The 13,647-nt window shown below is 37.6% G+C and overlaps 1 protein-coding gene across 3 annotated transcripts in view; it reads right to left on the bottom strand.

The window, feature by feature from the left end:
- The window catches only part of CUL3 (cullin 3), a 110,325-nt gene that overhangs the window by 59,882 nt on the left and 36,796 nt on the right, over window positions 1–13,647 (bottom strand). For all 3 annotated transcript variants that reach the window (XM_066279030.1, XM_066279029.1, XM_066279031.1), the window contains one exon: window positions 2,181–2,294. In XM_066279030.1, the coding sequence (XP_066135127.1) occupies window positions 2,181–2,294 (114 nt within the window). The remainder of the gene's footprint in view (window positions 1–2,180; window positions 2,295–13,647) is intronic.

Here is a 13,647-nt window from a genome sequence, read left to right as displayed (position 1 = left end):
TTCAGAGATGCGCAGATACGGCGCTCCTGACGAGGGCAAGGCTGAACAGAGCTTAACTGCAACATATTCAGAGTGAACAAAAGATCAGAAAAGAAAGATAACAAGTGTCAACATTTCTTAAGAGACATTTAGCTGTGAATGGCAATGCAGGGGCCCAAAACAAAGTTTGGTAGAATTTTATTTTGAGGATATGAGTGGCTCAAAGATATCTCAAGCTCAGGATTAAGACCCAGTAAAAAGGCAGAGCCTGAAAATAGAAAGGAGTGTGATCCTGACTCAGCACAGGGGGAGAGCTGGCCTTTGAGCTCCCATTAAAACAGGAAGGAAAAAGAAAACCACAGAAGGGAAGAAAAACAGGTAAAATTGTACATTCAATGGCAAGACATGGGCACAGTTTCCACGGGAAACTTTGTCTTTTTTCTGTGAGGTAGGAGGCAAAATCGTTGATTAAAAGTGAGGGGACCAGCAGGAGAGCTAGAAGTCTAAAGAAAAGCAACTATTTCAAAGTGGTGGATCGAGCTAACAGAAAGGGTGACTGCTGGGCAGTGTGGAGGGCTAACTGCAGGTCTGGGACAATGGACAAACTGTGACACTGGACAAACAGTGGCACTGACCACCGTGGGGTTCCTCCAGCAGAGGCCCAGAAAAGGGTTAAGGTGCTGGGTTTATCCAAGGTTGTAGCACTACCAGAGAAGTTTGAGAAAAGGCCGCGGGGACAAGAAATATTAGTATTAGTTGATTTTTTACTGAGCACATTATGGTCCAGAGCCCTGCAAGCCCTTTACGTGAATAGTTCCTTTAAGCCTCATGGCTACCCTACCCAGTTGATACCACATTATTTCCATTTTATAGATGAAGAAGCTGAGGAATGAACTTGACTCTGGTCATGTAACAGCTAGGAATCAAGGCTTGAGAATTCATGAGACAAAAACAAAAATAAGAAACTGCAATAAAAATTAGAATTTAAAAACTAACGTGTGTAAAAATTTAAGACATTTCTTGTATCAGCAGAGCAATGAACCATGAAATTACAAGTGGTTTTCTATCTCAGTGTTAGAGAGCATTATAATTTTAGGGCTCACCAAATCCAGACCTCAGAGAGAACAGCAATAAGCTAACCTATATCACATTTATATCCCAGACATTATGATATCTGTTTTTGTATGCTATCTCACTTCCTCAGAATGTCAACACAACATGACTCTATATCCTGAAGAGGAAAACGAGACTAAGAAAGATTAAACAACTCATTACACCTTTTACCACGTCCCTAAAAAATGAAGTATCCTCTCCTTGAACCCCTTGCCACTAAGCCCTAAAAAACCAGGGGTAAATAGGCCTGACTGAATTCATCAGCAGAACAAAACACTTGACAGCTGTTTGCTCCCATTGAAAATTCTTTCCAACAAGAAAAGCTCTAACCACTATAAAAAAAAAATAAAATAAAAATTTAAGAAGCAAAGGGTACAAGTTTAGAAAAAAAACATTATTTTCTATTCCCAAATATGAACACTGATGTAACAAGACTAATAGACTTGATAATTCTGTGGTGAAAGAATAATTAAGTAGCTTGATGAATTTCTATAATTCAGTAATCATACTGAAGTTAAAACCATCTTAGCTCAAGTCAATGTCTTCCAAATTGCTTTGCTGAACAAGATATTTTCACTGACAGAAACAAAATACAGTATTATCAGGTGAAAACTAGAATATATTTCTGAAGGATTTATATACTGCAAGAAATTACTATTAGGAGATAGATGACAGCTATTAATTATTACAAAACTATTTGTATTAATGACATCCTATGTCACTAAAGACATAAGGACATTTGGTTTTAAAAACCTAAAAGAACATTCATTTGTTATCTATCACATTGTCACTCAACCCCCCTGACTCAAGAAAAGATGTTAATCAAGTTTTTCAGTATTTCCCATTTTGAAGCATAAATGCTAGATATTGAGAAAAAAACTGTATGTTTCCCTCTAGTCTTTCTAATCATTTATATGAAACACTAAAACTTTTACTCATATAAGCTAAGGTGGCCCTTGCAAAGGAAATATTATTTATTTCTTTAAAAAGCACCTTCCACACTGACATACTATTTCAACTAAATGTAACAAAAAGAAAAGTTTTGAAATGTCTAACTTCTTAAAGGAAAAACAAAAAACTCTACTTACCATATACATTAATATGTCTCGAATCATCACCATAGCTGTTTGATGATCATTCCAAGCTTGATTTAGCGTTTGAAGAAAGTTGTTATTCAATGAATTAAGTACATCCTCTCGCACCTATTAACAGAAGAGTTCATTACAGTTTGTTTATACACACATGTACACATGCTCATATGTATACATGCACTTATCTGTTCAATAAAATAAGAGAGTCTTCAGTTTTAAATTAAAGAAATGTTATAAACAGCAGAAATATATTAAGCTCTAATATAACCTATGTACAGATGACTAACAAATGTGTTTGTATAGTGCAGACCCTTTCCTTGACCTCCAGAATCATAAAGCAACCTCCTGGGCATTTCTGAACATCACAGTCTGAATAAAACCCGAAATATTTATACTGTTCCAACTTCACCTTCCCTCACCCACCTATAAAGAACTATGAGACCACTGATTCTGGGGTCTAATTACCTGGGCTCGAATCTCAGCTCCTGACTAGCTGTGTGACTTTCAGTCACTTATTTAACCTCTATGTTTCAGTTTCCTCATACGTGAAAGAATGTCCATTTTGTGGGATTGTTCTAAGGATTAAATTAACACATGTAACACACTTAGAACAGTGCCTGGCTCTCATTAAACACTCAGTGACATAAACTATTAATTCAGTACACTCCAACTACCATGGAGCTGCATACAGCACATGTGCTCTGTGACTCAGCTCACTCCCTCCCTTTTTTCTACTCAAGTTTCACCTCCACAGATAGGTGTTCCCTGACAACACCATCCCCAACAACAACTTCTATCTTTACTCCTTTACCCTACAGCTTCTTTTCCTCACAGTACTCATCAATACCGACTATATTACTAGTTTATTGTTTCTCCTGCCAAAATGTAAGCTCCACAACAGTTCGAGTTCTGTCTTTTCCATGTGTGCCTCCCACGCCTACAACAGTGCTTCACGTATGTGAGACTCTTTATTTCATCCCCACCCTCCAATACCATGATCCACTTCCAACGTGGTAAGCTCTTTCAGGGTACCAGCCTTTGCACACCCAAGTTCCTTGAGTCTGAAATGCCTTCCTAATGCAATCCTGATAAGACCCTGAAGAGTTCAAGAATTCCTTTACACAGCCCACAAGCATACTGCCACCTTCTCCAGTAAGAGGTTACTGACCGCTCACACTGCTTACTGCTATGCTATCAGTCCCATGGAAAGAGTATTTAACCAGGAAACAGAATCTAGTCTCTGGCTCTAACTTTATCATGAAGAAATAGTGTCCTCTAAGTTCCTATAACTCATCGGGACTACATTGCTAACCTTTCCAGTTATTCAAATCCAACTAATCCTCCAAGTGAAGCTCAATTCACAATAACTCCAGCCTAACCAGACATTGTTATTTCCAAATATCCTTTACCATAGATAATCTGCAGAAGTAAACTTTTTCCAGGTTGGGGAGAATCTGAAGTCATGGTGTTTTTTGAGAAACAAATTAATACATGTGTTGAGATATATAGATATCTATAAACCTGAATTCTAAACACATGTAAATAAAATGCCACTGGGTATAACAACTAGTATAAACAAGTGGTTGGAAATGCCAGATACTGGGAAAAAAATACATATAACACATTAGTCCCAACACATGAGAGAATAAGTTCAAAATGAGAAAACTGTATCTAATTTATTTTCTCTTACATATTAGAGGAAAAGAGGTCTTCAAGAGATATTAGTGATGGAACAATACATCTATTCTACTAAATATGGAACATAAAAATCACTAGCCTATACCCCATCATTTACAATTTTGTTATAGATTTAAGCTTTTGTTCACAACTATATTTTGTCTTATAATTTGAAGCTTCTGAACTTCAAAATTTATCACTCTGCTATTCTTCCACAAATATGCTGACTATACCAAAAGTGATAAATGTTCCAGTCAGTTAGTTGACAGTATTGTGTTTAACAAATACAATTATGCAAAGTGGATAAAATATAGCATTTATTTCAACTCCTAAGTCTACCACCTGTCAGATACAGATAACTAAAACTAAAAAAAAAAAGAAAAATACACACACAACCCGAGCAAGTTGAATATGTAGCTATTCACAAGCTCCTTCACCAAACTTCATATTCTTTCACTGAACCACTAAAATTTAAGTGTCAAATAAGTTAAAATCATGCCAATACTAGAGAAACTGTACTACATAACAAAAATAAAACTATATATCCCAAACACCAGAATATCTAGCAATTGATTATTCTTAAGCACTTTAGACTTCTGTATACCGCTGTTATAAAAATCAGTTATGTGTTATCTATATTAAAAGTCACCCTGATTTTGGATGGAACACAAAAATAAGCGTGGTATATTCGTTTGGATGAATGAAAAAGCGACCAATTAAATGTAAAAGGTTATAAAATAAAACGTTTTTCAAAATCACCAATACTCTTTAAAATAAATCAACATGTATTTATGTAATATTTATACTTACATCAACTTTCAACAAGAATGTGACCAACTAGCATAATGTCATAAATAAAACTTTATTTGCATCCTACTTTAAAAAGTTATCCTCACAAATCAGTAACACTGAATATTACTTAGCAAAATGCAGCTATTAAGAGTTTTGTTACAATATATTTATTTCTCAATTACTACCCATAAGCCTAAGATGTAAAATAAATGACTTAGATACTTCGTGTAATCTTTTAATTATTCAAGTCAAATTATGAGCAAAAAATTTCTTTAATATTACACCAGAAAAATCTTTCAACTCTGATAATCAAAAAGTAAATGGATATTTGTTCAAAGATATACAAAATATACATTAAGTAGAAAAATTAACTTTATAAATTATTAACATACAATACAAAAATTCTAAGAAAGCGAGAAGGGGGGGCAGTGTGTGTATGGGTGACACTGTGAGTCTCACCTTCCAACACCACCAACCATTAAGTTTTTGCACCAGCAAAGGCAAATGGGAAGGAACCCTGCTGTAGAGGTGATATCAGAATCAAAGGGACTTGCAGATACATATGACTAACACTTTTACTTAAGAAAACCTACATTAAAGTTATCCAAAAGAAGAGCTGGAATTTGAAGGGTGTGAACAAGCAAGAAATAACGAACCAATGAAGTTGCAAGTAGGATGGGGTCAGCTGTGACAAAGAGGCTACAATGAGTAGCTGAAAACTGAGGGCTGTACATGGCACACAGCCTTGCAAAGGATAAAGCAACACAGGTAAGAGCTCAAAACAGGACATCACAAATATGAAGAATCAGAATCATTTGAAGAGCAATAGATTTTGATCAAGAAAACAAGACGGTAAGACACAGACTGGGAGAAAATATTTGCAAAAGACCTATCTGATAAAAGACTGTTCAACCTTGTTTCTTAGCCTACAGTACAACTGGTTTTGTTCTGTTATTTCACTTAAGGTCACAGAACCTATCAATGATGTTAAGTGAGGACTTACAACTGTATACAAAGAATTTATAAAAATCAAGAAAACAGCCCTGGCCGGTTGGCTCAGCGGTAGAGTGTCGGCCTAGCGTGCGGAGGACCAGGGTTCGATTCCCGGCCAGGGCACACAGGAGAAGCGCCCATTTGCTTCTCCACCCCTCCACCGCGCCTTCCTCTCTGTCTCTCTCTTCCCCTCCCGCAGCCAAGGCTCCAATGGAGCAAAAATGGCCTGGGAGCTGGGGATGGCTCTGTGGCCTCTGCCTCAGGCGCTAGAGTGGCTCTGGTCGCAACATGGCGACGCCCAGGATGGGCAGAGCATCGCCCCCTGGTGGGCAGAGCGTCACCCCATGGTGGGCATGCCAGGTAGATCCTGGTCGGGCGCATGCGGGAGTCTGTCTGACTGTCTCTCCCTGTTTCCAGCTTCAGAAAAATGCAGGAAAAAAAAAAAATCAAGAAAACAAATGACCAGCCTGACCAGGCAGAGGCGCAGTAGACAGAGTGTCAGCCTGAGGGCCCAGGTTTGAAACCCTGAGGTTGCTGGCTTGAGCGAGGGATCAGACAAGAACCCATGGTCACTGGCTTGAGTCCAAAGGTTAGTGGCTTGAGCAATGGGTCAAGGGCTCCGTGGAGCCCCCCCTCTACCCCTGTCAGGGCACACATGAGAAAGCAAGGAATGAACAACTAAGGTGCCACAACTATAAGGTGATGCTTCTCATCTCTCTCCCATCCTGTCTCTCTCACTAAGAAAGAGAGAAAAAGAGAGAGAAAGTGAAAAGAAAACAAATGACCTAATTTAAAAAGTCAGAAAACCTAGATAAATTCAGATGGCAAATAAGCATATGAAAAAATGGATCAGTACCTGAGCACTAAAGAAATGAAATTAAAACAACAATGAGATACTACTACACATCAATTAGAATGGCCAAAATACCAAACACTGACAGCACCAAATGCTGGTGAGAATGTACAGGTACATTCTCTCTCAATCACAGCTTGTGGAAACCCAAAATGGCACCAGCCACTGTACAAGACAGTTTGGTAGTTTCTTACAAAACTAGGACACATTGTTACCATAATGATCCAGCAATTATGCTCCTTTGTATAAATACCAAAGGAGTTGACTACTTAGAGCCACACAACCCCATGCCCCAGATGTTTATAGCAGCTTTATTCATAACTGCCAAAAACTTGGAAGCAACCAAGATGTTCTTTGGTAGGTGAATATATGTCCAGACAACAGAATATTATTTACCATTAAAATGATATGAGCTATTGCCTGGCCTGTGGTGGCACAGTGGCTAGAGTGTCTACCTGGAATGCTGAGGTCACAGGTTTGAAGTACTGGGCTTGACAGGTCAAGGCACATATGACAAACAAGCAATTAACAACTGAAGTGAAGCAACTATGAATTGATACTTCCTCTTCCCCACCGGCCCTCTCTGTAAAATCAGTAAATAAAATCTTAAAAAAAAAAAAAAAGAAAAAAAGATACAAGCTATCAAGCCATAAAAAGACATAGAGGAACCTTACATGCATGTTACCAAGTGAGAGAAGACAATCTGAAAAGGCTACATACCATACGATTCCAACTGCAGTATAACATGCTGGAAATGGTAAAACTAAGGAGGCTGGAAAGCCACCAAGTGCCACAGGTGAGAGTGGAAGAAGCAATGAATGAGAAGGCAGTGAAACTATTCTGTTCAGTAGGCTACGTGTGTGTATTTGTGTGTGTGCACGTGCGCACACATGTGGAGGCGAGGCTATATGAAAAAATCTCTGTACTTCCTGCTCAATTTTGCTGTGAACCTAAAACTTCTTTAAAGTCTAACAAAATAATAATAATAATAATAATAATAATAATAATAGGTTTGGGGACTACCCAAGACCCAAAGAAAAAGAATCTCTGTTTTGATTTTTTTACTTAAAAAAAAAAAGGTACCCAGGTGATTTCGATGTAACATCCAGTAACAGGAAACCACTGGCTTAAAAGAATCACATTAGCTATTTCTGTTCCTTCCCTTTACAGAATTTCTTCAACAAGAACATGTTTTTTAGACAGAATAATAATATTGATGAAATTCTGAGTCTTGATTTTTTTAAGCCATCAATTAACACTCAACATTAATAATATCTAGTTATAGCATATAACTTCCAAAGTACCATGCAAATTTTTTTTAAAAAAAGAGGTCTATTATACTGAAGAGAAAAAAATATCTTAATATTTTAAGGCCCTGGCCATTTAGCTCAGTGGTAGAGTGTCAGCCCAGTGTGTGGATTTGATTCCTGTCAGGGCATACAGGAAAAGCGACAGATCATCTGCTTTTCCACTCCTCTCCCTTCCCCTCCGCCTTCTGTCTCTCTCTCTCTCTCTCCCCCTCCTGCAGCCATGGCTTGATTGGTTCCAGCGCATCAGCCCCAGGCACTGAGGAAGGCTCTGTGAAGCCTCAGCTTCAGGTGCTAAAAATAGCTCAGTTGCGAGCATGGCCTCAGATGGGCAGAGCATCGGCCCCAGATGGGGCTGCCAAGTGGATATTGTCAGGGCGCATGTGGGAGTCTATAGCCCCTCCTCTCACTTTTTTTTTTTTTTTTTTTTTTTGTATTTTTCTGAAGCTGGAAACGGGGAGAGACAGACTGACTCGCATGCGCCCGACCAGGATCCACCCGGCACACCCACCAGGGGTGACGCTCTGCCCACCAGGGGGCGATGCTCTGCCCCTCCGGGCGTCACTCTGTTGCGACCAGAGCCACTCTAGCGCCTGGGGCAGAGGCCAAGGAGCCATCCCCAGTGCCCGGGCCATCTTTGCTCCAATGGAGCCTCGGCTGCGGGAGGGAAAGAGAGAGGCAGAGAGGAAGGAGAGGGGGAGGGGTGGAGAAGCAGATGGGCGCTTCTCCTGTGTGCCCTGGCCGGGAATCGAACCCGGGACTTCTACACGCCAGGCAGATGCTCTACCACTGACCCAACCGGTCAGGGCCTCCCCTCCTCTCACTTAAAAAAAATTTTTTTTAAGCAGCTTCCTACACGACACCAAAAGTATGATCTATAAAAGAGAAAAATAAAAATTAAAAACTTTTTCTGCAGATAATGTTAAAAAAGACAAACTAGATGAAAACACCAAATGACTTGTATCCAGAATACGTATTTTTAAAATCCCTCTTACAAATGAAGAAAGCAAACAAAAAAAGGCAAAAGACATGAACAGACACTTCATCAAAGAAAACATAAGGGCAATTTTGCACATGAAAATATGTTGAAACTAGACATTAAGAAAATACAAATTAAAACCATACTGAGATACCTCTACACAATCACTAGAATGGCTAACATAAAATATACCAACAATACCAAGTGCTGGCAAAAATTCCCAGCAACTAGAACTCTTCGTATATCACAAAGGAAGCAAGGCAATGCAAACTGTACAGCCACCCAAAAACCACTTTGGTAGTATTTTACAAAGCTGCATAGATGCTTACCATGTGACCCAGCAATCCCACTCTTAAGTCTTTACCCTAGAGCAGTGGTCCCCAACCCCCAGGCCACGGACCGGTTTTGGTCCGTGGGCCATTTGGTACTTGTCCGCAGAGAAAGAATAAATAAAAGAATAAATAACTTATATTATTTCCGTTTTACTTATATTTAAGTCTGAACGATGTTTTATTTTTTAAAAATGACCAGATTCCTTCTGTTACATCCATCTAAGACTCACTCTTGAGGTTTGTCTCGGTCATGTGATACATTTATCCGTCCCACCCTAACGGCCAGTCCGTGAAAATATTTTCTGACATTAAACTGGTCCGTGGCCCAAAAAAGGTTGGGGAGCATTGCTCTAAAGAAATGAAACTTTAATATTCATACAAAAACCTGTTCCAAGCAGCTGGATACAACACAAATGTCTTTCAACAAGTTAATAGGTAAATGCATAAGCAAACTATGGGACATTCACCACAACAGAATATCACTCAGCAATAAAAATAAACTGATATATACAACAGCTTAGACCCCTGGTCGGCAAACTGTGGCTTGCAAGCCCCAAGAGGCTCTTTGGCCCCTTAAGTGTGGCTCTTCCACAAAATACCACGTGTGGACGCTACCTCGATAAGGAATGTACTTACCTATATAGTTTACGTTTAAAAAATTTGGCTCTCAAAAGACATTTCAATTGTTGTACTGTTGATATTTGGTTCTGTTGACTAATGAGTTTGCCGACCACTGGCTTAGATCAATCTCAAAATAATTATGCTGAATGAAAATCAGTCTCAATAAGATACAATCTATATGGTTCCATTTATATTACATTCTTGGGAAAAGAATTAAACTGTAGTGACAGAACAGACCAGTTGTTGGAAAGCACTGGGGTAGGAGAAAAGTGTGACTGTCAAGGGAAACAAAGTTTCTGGAGTGAGGGAATGTTCTACATTAATTCATAAGTATTACAAAAATCTACACATGGGGTAAAATCTATAGAAATGTACATGAAAATAAATGGTTAATGCTATTGTATAATGATATTTTAAAACTTAACAATTATGATTCCCAAGTTGGGTCCTGTTTTATCACTGTACCATAAACATAATCTATGATACCACAATCTTTACTCATAAAAGCAACTTGAATGCCAAACAATGAAAGAATTATGAGTTATCATGAGAATATCCATCTCATGAACAACCCTCTAATCGTCCAAACTGGTATACTACATTCTTCACTTCTGTGCATATAACTTTTCCTGCCCTTTTTCTTATATCCTTAACAAAGACTAAAGTGGAATTACTAAATCAAAGAGAAACCTTTGTTTTTTCATGTTGTAATAAAACATGCTCACTGATAAATTAATGCCCAAGTTGCAAAATATCATTCTCAAATCAACTAAGTTACTGGCCAAGGGAAGAAGAGGAAGATGAGAAGGAGAACAACAGGAAAGGCCAGCAGACATGAGCTTGCCCTGGAGTTTCCACATCCAAGTATCTTCACGGACTGACAAGGAGGCTGACCCTGGGCCAGCAGCTCTTGACTGGTTGGAGAGTTGAAGTACATTAATAATCTGCAGAATACCCCGACCCTCTAATACATACAAACACAAAATGATTTTTAGTCGTTAATTAAAAATCTTCCACCCTCTAAATTTCAACTCCTGAGGCAAAATTTCAGGCAGCCAATTCTAACAGAATGTTTAGGTAACAAAAAGAAATTTATCAACTAAAACTAATTATAAAGATTTTAGTTCTACAGTTCATTGAAATTAGAACTTAGCCAATATGAATAATGATGGTAGGGATTACTGAAAGTTAAGGAGTTTCTTTTTTAAAAGTCTCAAAACTCAGGACACTATTTAATTCAAATATTAAATCTCTAAAGTACAGAAACTTATTTTTAGCATTATTCTGCATTAAAATAAACATGATGTATTAAAAACACAAAATGGAGTACGAATAACAGAAGCACACATTAATTATACAAAGGACATGAAAAAGTATCATAGGGATACTACATATAATTTTAAGAAGTACGATCTCCTAAAACTGTTAATACTTTAGCTGATCAGCCAGGAGCTACAACAATCAAATTAGTGTTTACAAGCAACTACTTACTTAACCTATCTAGTCTGGAGCTCCTCTTTTCTTTAATATGACTGGACTGATTAGATCAATGACATTCACACCACACTCCACAAAAATGTTCTAGGACCACTGCGGGGCAGGCTGCATTTCTTCTGATTAACATGATTTCCATGATTTTTACATGATTTTATAAGGGGTTGGTTTGTTACTGCTCTAAAACAACGGAGAACCACCGGATGTCTGCTATGTACCTTTTTAGCTCTAAATTCTGAAATATATTGGCTAGTTTATCTGATGACACCAGAGTATTTACATAAATATCCAACAATTACTATAATTAAAAAAAGAATTTAAGTTCTCACTTATGACATTTGAATTTCTCAGAGTCCCACATATATAATTTGGGGGCCTATCACTTCAAAAATTTTACTAGTTAAATAAATCTCATTTGTCCAAGAAATGGTATTAAAACATTATTGAAGAGCTCAAAAACAAAATGTTCACTTCATCACACCAGAGGTATCTGACATAAACCTATCAATAAAAGTGGCTTAGTACAGAAATGAATCTCGATGGAAGCTAAGTCATGGAATATAGAGGACATTTCTCCTAATCCAACACACAAAGATTACAGCTCTTTGCCTTACCGAGAATTTCTGATTTCAAAGACTAAAACCTACTTCAATAAGGTGCTGTATGGATAAAATGACTTAAACAAAATGCTTAGAATAGTGCCTAGCCTATAGTAAATGCCATATAAGCACATTCTACTATTATATTTCTGGTCACACATTTATGATATTATTCATATATATGTTTGAATCTTGATACTCAAAGTGTGTTCCAAAGAGCAGTATTATTGTCAAGATCATCATCACTATTATCATCATCTGGGAACTTGTTAGAAATGCAGTCAAAATCTAGATTTTAATAAAATTACTGGAAAAATTCATAAATGCCTTAATTTTTCAGAAACAAATGACATAAAACACACATACACACATGCTCACATATTTTTACAATACTTTCTAAACTCTCCATTTCCACTTGATTCTTGTTTTCCTATCCTCTATACAACAGATACTTCTCAATAACCAGAAGTAATTCTTTTACTCCATACCTCAAGGAGACTGTAACATAGCCAATCTCCTACTATTTGTATATTCAATATAAATTTGATAGATGTTGCTATCTCTCATAACACCTTAAGATTTCTGTATTTCAAAGCAAGCTTCTATAAGGTTAGAATTACTCTTAACTGTTGTAGATATTTAAAAGTTATCTAAGAATTTCTAATGATAAGTGATTCCTGAAAGCTATAAAACTCACTGCCCTCTTGATAGTTCCTAGAGTGACAGAACTGTTCTCATTTTCACTGAACTTTTAGAATAAAAGTGGCAATCTTGATCAGAGAAATCATAAAAGTATCATTAACAAAACAATAAAGCCACTGCAGGGAAAACTTTTTCTTGATGCTGTAGGAAGATTCTTCTCTAAGTAATTTACTAATGTATATAAAGTTAGTAATATCAGTTTAAGCATTTCGCAAAGAGCACACTGCTTGCAATTTCAAAAATTCATTTCTAGCGGCAATATTCCCCACTCTTTGCTTTAAATGTCCAAAGCAAAGCTCTTAATTCAAAACAATACATAAAATCCTTCCCCAAACTAACAATTCAGCTATTTAATAATTACTTCCAACAAGCAAAGCAGGATACTAGGCACTATGGGAGATACAAAATGCATTTAGCTACTTTATAATCTCTATGGGGTATGGGAGAAAAGGGAAACCTAACAGTAGCATTCATATGAACTAAGTACAAAGCGGACTACAATGACTAGCAATAAAGAAGTCATGAGAGTCAACGGTGGGACACAGTGAGAATAAGGACAATACACTTTCAAAACTTCATATGCAAAGAAAATTTGCTACATGTTTAAGAAAATAATAATCTCCATTTGGCACTGTTTTTAAAAAATACATTCTTAGCTCAAATACTCTAACATCTTGCTTTTTTAGAAAGAGAGAAATAGAAAGAGACAGGAAAGGAGAAATGAGAAACATAAATTTATAGTCGTGGAACTTTAGTTGTTCACTGATTACTTCTCACACAGGCCTTGATGGGTGACAGGGGGGAGGGCTCCAGCCCTAGCCAGTGACCCCTTGCTCAAGCCAGCAACCTTTCGGCTCAAGCCAGAGACCATGGGGTCATGTCTATGATCCCACACTGAAGCTGGATAAGCCTGTGCTCAAGCCAGTGCCCTCAGGGTTTTGAACCTGGGACCTCAGCATCCCAGGTCAATATTCTATTCACTACACCACTGCCTGGTCAGGCATCAAATACTCTTAACTAAAAACAAACAAACAAACAAACAAACAAAAAAAACAACATACCTTTTTTTAAGAGTTGAAAGTAATGCCATTAAAAATAGTAGCTTTCTACCTACT

Source organism: Saccopteryx bilineata, chromosome 5 (assembly GCF_036850765.1).
Source record: "Saccopteryx bilineata isolate mSacBil1 chromosome 5, mSacBil1_pri_phased_curated, whole genome shotgun sequence".
NCBI lineage: Eukaryota > Metazoa > Chordata > Mammalia > Chiroptera > Emballonuridae > Saccopteryx > Saccopteryx bilineata.
The sequence above is the reverse complement of the archived record's forward strand: the minus strand, read 5'-3'. Positions and strand labels throughout refer to the sequence as shown.